Source organism: Bos indicus, chromosome 20 (assembly GCF_029378745.1).
Source record: "Bos indicus isolate NIAB-ARS_2022 breed Sahiwal x Tharparkar chromosome 20, NIAB-ARS_B.indTharparkar_mat_pri_1.0, whole genome shotgun sequence".
Taxonomy (NCBI): domain Eukaryota; kingdom Metazoa; phylum Chordata; class Mammalia; order Artiodactyla; family Bovidae; genus Bos; species Bos indicus.
Window position 1 is genome coordinate 70,829,412 of NC_091779.1, and position 8,593 is coordinate 70,838,004.

At 56.9% G+C, this 8,593-nt stretch overlaps 1 protein-coding gene across 1 annotated transcript in view; it reads left to right on the top strand.

Moving 5' to 3' along the window:
• Positions 1 to 8,100, top strand: part of SLC6A3 (solute carrier family 6 member 3) — a 34,436-nt gene extending 26,336 nt beyond the window's left edge. The window contains exons 14-15 of the mRNA XM_070774889.1: positions 1,004 to 1,075; positions 7,658 to 8,100. Of these exons, the coding sequence (XP_070630990.1) occupies positions 1,004 to 1,075; positions 7,658 to 7,681 (96 nt within the window). The 3' untranslated portion in view covers positions 7,682 to 8,100. The remainder of the gene's footprint in view (positions 1 to 1,003; positions 1,076 to 7,657) is intronic.
• Positions 8,101 to 8,593: the final 493 nt, after the last annotated feature.

The window sequence follows — 8,593 nt, forward strand, 5'->3', positions numbered from 1 at the left end:
GGCCCACCCGGGGCTGAGCCGGGGCAGCGGGGCCGCCAGGCAGGACCCCCGTGAGGGCGGAGGTGGCTCCGGGCCTCCGAGTCAGGCCCACTGCTGAGTCCCCTGTGAAGCAGGCGGTGGGGGGGTGACCTGTGACCTGAGCACAGGGGCTCCCCCCTGCCCCCATTGCGGTGCTGGGATTCCCGGAAAAAGAGATGGAGGTCGTAGCCCCGCACGCTCTCCCGGAGCCCTCAGACATTGCTTGATGCCCGATTCCAGTCTCTCAGGGGAGCGAAGCCCCTGGCTGTACCCCAGCAGGTCCAAGCATCCCCCGAGGGCCACGTGGTGTCTCTCTGGCTTGGACGCAAAGGCGGGGTCCCCTCGCAGGCTGGCCCCCAGCCCGTCCCTCAGCATCAAGCAGGCCCAGCCCAGGCCAGGCCCTCGCGGCCCCCAGCAGAGCTGGACGGTGTCAGGCAGTGTAGGCGCCGCTCACAGCCCCCGTGCTCACAGCCTCCGGGGGACAGCCCTGCAGACAGCAGGCGACTGCTGGCCCTGGGAGAGACCCCTCTGTGTGGGCTGGGGAGGGGGCCTGCAGGGCCTGGACCTCCCGCCAGCCAGACTCACTCCCTAGAATCTCAGTGCTCAGATGGGGGTCAGTGACACCTGGGGGGGACGCCTGGCCCCAGACAGTCCATGGGCCAGCTGCTGAGAGGCCGGGGGGGAGCTGTCCGAGGGGTAGGGGGAGGTGGTGGGAGGGAACCAGCCTCCCCTCTGGCTGTGAGAGACAGCAGGACCTCCCGGACCCCCACCCCGAGGGACCCGCAGGCCCTGCTGGAGCGTGTGGGCTCCCCTGCCTGCAGGGCCCGCCACCGAGACTCCACACCCAATCCTGTTCCCTCCGGTCGGCCTGGACTTTGCTCCAGGGTCTAAGGAGACCTGGCCATCAGCCCCCACCTGTGTGGTGGTCACCCTGGGCCCGCCCACCACGCTGGGCCGGCACCCATGGCGGCCCCTTCTCTTCTAGAAACTGGCCTACGCCATCACGCCCGAGACGGAGCACGGACGGGTGGACAGCGGGGAGGTGCGCCAGTTCACGGTGAGTGCCGCGGGGGCTCCTCCCGCCCTAGGACGCTAGCCGTGGCCACAGGCGCTGCCTGGCGAGTCCCCCAGCAAGTGGGCACTGACTCAGACATCTTGTAAGGGGCATGGCTGGGCGGGGCTAACGGACAGAGAACTTCCGCTCTGGAGACTGAAGGGCCACTGACTTGGTGCAGAACACGCCGTTCGAGCTTTGCCTTCTGTCTCCTTCCTTCCAGCTCTGATGTCTTTATTTCTTCTACTTTCATTGGTCTACTCTGTCACACCTTAACTAACTTCTTAATTTAGACCCTGGATTGTTAATTTTCAACCTTTCTTCTTTTCTCACATGAGCATTCAAGGCTAAGAATTTCCCACAGAATACCCTGGTGGCTGCATTCCATAGCTTTTAACATAGCGTTTTGTTTATTATTTAGTTTTAAACGTGTTTTAATTTTCGTTGTGACTTCTTCCACCCACGAGTTGCTTGTAACTCTGAAATCCCTAAATACATGGGGATGTTCTATTTTTTGTTATTCGTTTCTAAATTAATGGTATTGTGTTCAGACACCTTTTTACCCTTCTTTGAAGTCTCTTGATGCTCCTTTGTGGCCAAGTACCTACCCAGCTTTTATAAGTGTCGCTTCTGTCCTTAGATGAGATGTCTTCCCTAATCGTTGACACACAGTTCTCCTTCTGTCCATTAGATCCGGCTGGTAACTATGCTGTTCAAATCTTCCACGACTTCGCCCGTTTCCACTCTATTCAGCCATCAGCAATCAGGAGACGTGTGCGGGATAGCCTACCGCGCAGGAGGCGTGTGCGGGATAGCCTACCGCGCAGGAGGCGTGTGCGGGATAGCCTACCGTGAAAGCATATTTGTCCGTTTTCCCTGTAGCTCGACTGGATTCCGCTTTATCTGACCTGCGCGTTTTCTGGGACTCGTACGAGCTCAGGATGGTCAGTCTTCCTCGTAACCCAGCCTGTCCTCTTGCCTTGAGATGCTTTTGCTCTTAAAGTCCTTTTCATCTAGAGGGCTACAGCTGCACAAGCTCTCTTCAGAGTTTACCTGAAACGTCTTTTGTCATCTTTTAACTTCCCACTTGGCAGCCATCCTAAAGTTTAGGCGCCCTTTGCAGTCCTCGAATACACTGAAGCGTTTTAGTCTGGCAATCGGGCAGACTAATCTGCTTTACGTTTGTTGGGATCACTGATACAGCTGGGCCTGACTCTGCGACCTTTTTAACTCTGCTCCACTTTGCGATGCTTACTCTTCCCCTCTGTTGCCTTTCATGACTCTGCTCCACTTTGCGATGCTTACTCTTCCCCTCTGTTGCCTTTCATGACAGATTTTGGAGGGTTTGTTTTCTTATTCTACTCTGTCTGTTTGGAACTTATGTGCTTTATTGGTTTTATTCTTGTTTTTAAAATTGTACTGTGTGTATTTCTTTTAAGGTTTTTTGATGCTGACCATTTTTAAAGTATTTTTAAGTTTTTAAATATGTATTTGGCTGTGTGTGGCCTTTAGTTGCTGACGCAGCTCTGTCACGTGGGGTCTTTGACTGCAGAGCATGGACTCTCTGGTTGTGGCAGGTGGGCTCCAGAGTGCACAGGCTCAGCAGCTGTGGCCCCCAGGTCAGTTGCTCCACAGCCTGTGGGATCTCAGTTCCCTGACCAGGGATTGAACCACGTCCCTTGCATTACAAGGCAGATTCTTAACCACTGGGTCGCCAGGGAAGTCCCTGTACCAAGCATATGGGGACTTCAAGTATAAAGTTAACTTCAACTATGAAGTTAAGCTTTATGTGAACCCCCATCCTGAATATCACAAGGACTTAATTTTCCTGCTATTGATTAATGATACTAATAATTAATAATTTTGTTCTTTAGTCGCTAAGTGGTGTCTGACTCTTTGTGACCCCATGGACTGCAGCTCACCAGGCTTCCCTGTCCTTCACCATCCCCTGGAGCTTGCTCAAACTCATGTCCGTTGAGTCGGTGATGCCATCCAACCATCTCGTCCTCTGCTGCCCTCTCCTGCTTTTACCTTCAACCTTTCCCAGCATCAGGGTCTTTTCCAGCGAGTCAGCTCTTAAATAATAATGAGCTATTATTAGCCAGTGTTGCATTTATGTCTTTTTTAACCCACGAATTAGGCTCCATTACTATTGTTGTTACGCTGTTTTCTCCAGAAACTCCCTGGACGAGCTCGCGTCCAGTGTTCACTTGTTCACTGCACTTTTTGGCATCTGCATCTTTCCTGGAAAGATCACTTTCTTGACTCTCAAAAAGTATCCTTCAGACATTGCTCTAAGGGAGTGTTTTTTTAATCTGTTTATTTTTAATTGAAGCATAATTGCTTTACAGTATTGTGCTGGTTTCTACCAACTTTGTGTATCTGTGAGTGTCTTTGCCCTCATTTATGACCGAGTTTCTGCAGGCACGAGGTTCTCTGTTGTCACCGTCTCTCAGCATTTTGACGACAGGGCTTCTCCACCTGCTGCCCCACAGTCCTGCTGGGACGGGAGGTCCTGTGGGGCAGGGTCTCCTGTGAGCAGGGTCTCCATGTCCTGTGGGGCGGGGTCTCTATGTTCCTGGGACCCGTCCAGCTTCCTTTACCTTTGGGGCTGGCTGCAGTCTCCCTGTGTCTGAGCACAGACTTCTGTTATTTGTATTATTAGAAAACTGTTATAAGTAGTTTTATTTACTTATCCCTCTCAGAATATTTTGTGTGTCCGGGGTCTGTAAATTCTTGTTTTTAGTGAGTTCTGGGAGTTGTGCAGCTGAGAGTTAAACCTCGCCCCTCGCCTCTGCGGCCGTCCTGGGCTCTGTGTGTGCTCGTCGCCCTCCAGGTCTCACCCTCTGTCAGGGGTCTTTTCAGGCTCTGCGTCCGGGTTCTCCGTTGTGCATTGGCCCACGCGTGGCTGTTTCTCACTTATTTAACCACGTGACAAAGTACACCCTTGTGAACGACCGTACAAGCTCCGCCTTGACAGCGGTCACATCCGCCTCCCCGTCCGCCTTCCTCCTGTCCCCAGAGTCAGCACCGTCTCGATCCAGCATCTATGCAGCCTTCTCTGCTGGGCAGTTTTGTGGCATCTATGCTGCTGCTGCTGCTAAGTCACGTCAATCGTATCTGACTCTTTGCAACCCCATGGACTGTAGCCTGCCAGGCTCCCCCGTCCCTGGGATTCTCCAGGCAAGAACACTGGGGTGGGTTGCCATTTCCTTCTCCAGTGCATGAAAGTGAAAAGTAAAGGGAAGTCACTCAGTCGTGTCCAACTCCCAGCGACCCCATGGACAGCAGCCCACCAGGTTCCTCTGTCCATGGGGTTTTCCAGGCAAGAGTACTGGAGTGGGGTGCCATTGCCTTCTCCTGTGGCATCTGTAGGTACCGCTAAATTCCTGAGAAGGACTGTTTGGTTTCCGTCGTTTTGAACTTTATGGAAAGGGCTTCACGCTGAGTCCTTGAGCTCGTCTCTCCACTGTGTGTGGTTACGCACCAGGATTCGTGCTTCTTATATCCACAGTCCCCCGAGCCTCTTGAAACTGAGTTTACAGTTCTCAGTGTATTTGGAAATACTTGCTGTTGTTCCTTCCATTTTTCCTGCCTCATCACCTTCAGGGGTTCCGGTCACACAGTTTAGGCTCTTTAATGCTCTTCTTCTGTGTTTTATTTTTGTGTGCTTTCTGCTGCTTTGTTTAGTTCATTAATTTTTCACCTCAGCAAAGCCTAATCTACAGATAAGCCCACCCAGCGGATCTGTCATTTCACACACTGCAGTTTTCACCTCTAGAAGTCCACGCGGGACATTCTGTCAGTCATGCCTCAGCTTACCTGTCTGGACGTGCAGTGCAGTAATGATCCCTGTGCAAGGCCCCCATCTGCCAGTGTCAACATCTCTCTCTCTTCTGGGTCAGCGTCAGTTGACTTTTCTCATAAGATGCTGACTTTTGCTGATGCCTTGCGTGTCTAGTCATTTTTAACTGAATTCTAGACATTGTGAGTTTTACCATGCTAAAGCCTAGATATATTTGTGTTACCTTAAATATTCTGGGGGCTTCCCTTGTGACTCGGTGGGTAAAGAATCTGCCTACAATGCAGGAGACTTGGGTTCAGTCCCCAGGTCGGGAAGATCCCCTGGAGAAAGAAATGGCAACTCACTCCATTATTCTTGCCTGGAGAATCCCATGGACAGAGGAGCCTGGAGGGCTACAGTCCCTGGGGTCACAAGAGTCAGACACAACTTAGTGACTAAACCACCACCAGATATTCTGGAGCTCTCTTCTGGGTCATCATTGAATTACTTGGAGACAGTTTGATTTCTGGGGGACTTGCTTGTGAAGACTTGTTAAGTTGGGACCACAGCAGCATTGGGTGTGGGGCTCACCGCGCTCCTGATGCTGGAGCAAGACCTTGGGGAACACTCTAGTCAGCTCCCCGAGACCCAAGAGATGCTCCTGCCTGGCTGTGGGGCAGCCTCAGCTCCCAGTCTCTAGGTTTGGAGAATGTTCCTTGAATCCTGCTGGGAGGGTCTCTCTGGACTCGAGTGCCTGACCGCTCAGCTGGACCCTGGGTCCCCATGTACATACTCAGAGCTCTGGGTGCTGCGCCCGCCCCTCTGGAGCTCCGTCCTGTGAATTGCCACACCCTGGGGCTCTCCCACGCTCACCCCATCTCGCCAGCCCCAGGCTTCACCACCTGACCTGGGCTCTGCGCCCCACGCTGCTGCTGGAAAGTGGGTGCGAGTGGGGCAGCTGGATGCCTCATCCTCCTGGTCTCTCTCAGGGTCTCTGTCCTTTGTCATCCAATCTCCTGCTGTCTGAAAATGCATTATCATATACTTATTGTTCATTTTAAGTGGTTTTGAATGGTAGAGTCTATTAGGTCCCCATTACTCCATCTGGACCAGAAATATCATTGTTTTTCCTTGTTTTCTGCTGCAGTGTGCAGCTTACCGGATCTTACTTCCCCAACCAGGGACTGAACCCAGGCTCTCGGCAGTGAAAGCCCCGGTCCTAACTGCTGGACCGCCGGGGAGTCCCTGGCCCAGAAATCTCTTTGTCTGTCTCTCTGGCACTGCCCTGCCCATGACCCGTAGCCCCCCATTATGAAAGCTCTTATCACCCACCCCCTTCCTGTGCCCCCTTCACTGACAGGGACCTTGTTCGCTTCTTCTCAGGAAGCAGCCTTTGACCTTTGAACTGTGCATCTCTGTGGCCCGTGTCCCCTTCTAAGCCATTTCTTACACAGCTGCCCAGTAACCTGAAGGTCTCCACCTCTCTGGTCCAGGGGCCTGGACTGGAGTTTCAGGTTCCTGCTGACCACCGCTGTTTCTGGTCTCCTGGTCGCCAGCTCATGGCTTGAGCTCCCCTTGTGGGACCTCTGAGAGAGGCCTCCTCTTCCTCCCGAGAAGGTTGCCTTGGGCTCGTCCATGGCTGGGACAGAGGGCCGCTTCACGCCTGAGCTGGGTCCTAGCTGGGGTCCCCGGTATGCCCCCCGCCCCAGCCTCAGCACTGGCCTGAAGTCACCACGCAGCCACCACCCCGGGCCCCAGCCCCTGCTGCTCCGGCCCCGCCAGGCCCTGCCCTCCAGCTGCCCTTGGGGGCCGTGGAGTGTGTCCTAGGCAGGTCCTCGGAGGGCAGGGAGAGGGAGAGCCTGCAGGGGAGCCACCCCACCTCCCCCCCACCCCCCCGAGGGGGCGGCCCCCCCCCCACCCTCCTGGGGGGGCCGCCTTCCCCCCCATCCCCCCAACCCCAGGACGGCCGCCTCCCCCCCACCCCCACCGGGGGGGCCGCCTCCCCCCCCCCCCCCCCGGGGGGGCCGCCTCCCCCCCCACCCCCCTAGGGGGGCCACCTTCCCCCCATCCCCCCAACCCCTGGACGGCCGTATCAAAAACAAGCCCTGCACATCTTGCTTTGGAAATGTTTACAAACACTCGGTTCTTGCCATTTAGTGCGATCGAATGGCTTGTGCTCAAAACAGGCTGAGCTAACAGCTGGGTAATCACAGGCGATGACACCTGTGGACAGCTAAATAGGGGCCTGTCCACCTCGCCCGTCCCCCAAGCCGGGAACGAGGCCACATCCGCACCTGCGGGGTCGCACAGAGCAGCTGGTGCCGCGGGGCGCGGGGCTGCCCCAGGACAGGATCAGAGGCCCCAGGAGTGAGGCCCCAGGAGTGAGGCCCCAGGAGTGAGGCTGTGGGGTGTGGGGCTGCCCCGGGGCAGGATCGGAGGCCCCAGGAGTGAGGCCGCCAGGGACCGGGGGCACTGCGGGTTGCGGGCAGGCTGGCGGCGTGCGCTCTGGGACCCTCCCAGGCCTGCGGCGTCCAGTGTCTGCCCAGAGCAGAGGCCACAGCACCCGGGTCCGCGGGGGCCGCTGGGCTGCATTCTGGCCCCTCGAGGCCGCCGTGCTCTGACTCTGTGAAGCGATGACTTGCCTCCAGGAAGCGACTGGGGCATCAGCTCTGTGGTGCCCAGGAGCCACGCTGGTCCCCACCTCCGCCTGCCCCCGGCTTCGGCAGGGCCCCAGCCCGGGAGCCGCCTGTATCCAAGGGGCACCTCACTTCGTGTCTCAGCAAAGCCTGTTTCCTTTGCAGCTCCACCACTGGCTCGTGGTGTAGGCAGATGGAGGAGGAGGAAGAGCTGCTGGGTGCCGTCGAGAGGACCAGGGCGAGGAGGGCCCCCCACCCCCAGCCCCCGCCTCGCCGGACACACACGCGCCTTTCCCTGGACGGGAGCGCCCCCTGTGCCCCGGGAGCTGACCCCACTGTCCACGTGTCGCTGTGTACCTCCCCTAGTCTGTGCTCATCCCGCAGGTAGAATCAACTGGGCTGTGTTCCGTGTATTAGAGCCGCTGCCTGCCCTCCACCCGCATCGGCCCACCAGGGCCCCTGGAGCTCGGGGAGGCCGCCGGCCCGCGTGTGGAGGAGAGAGAACAGTAATTACAGGTCACAGGTTCTCTGCCGAGAGCCCCGGCGCTCACAACAGCTTCCTACACCCTTTGTTTTGCCCCCATTAAAAAGCCAAGTGTCGCGTTTGGCCTTCTTGTACAGCCGTGAAATGGAGGAGGCCACACCGAAGGTGAAAACGCATCCCCACGTCAAATGGGCCAGTGGAGCCCCCGGGGCGGGCGGCCTGGGGGCAGAGTGCTGCCTGTTTCCTTGTCGCTGAGGGAAAACGGTAAAATCTGTGTGGGCTGCCACTGGTCCCGCCCGACGCGGGTCCCTGTCAGCTCACGGTCCCCTCACCGCGGACCCCCAGCCACAGAGAAGGCGAGCTTGCCAGGAGCAGGGGTGCCCCTGTGGCTTAGCCTGGACCCCCCAACCTTAGGAGGGAGGCCCCGCCGGAATCTCGGTTCTCGGAGGCGCCCGTCTCAGCAGCCGCAGCTCTGGTTTCCTTAGGAAATGGCTTTCAGAGCCGCGTTGACCCGGGAGTCAAACCCGTGCTCGGAAGGCGGGGCCGGTTTCTGAAGCCCGTTGGCCAATGTTACTGAGGTTGCTGCAGAGGATATTAGCCTCTGGCGCTGCCGTCCG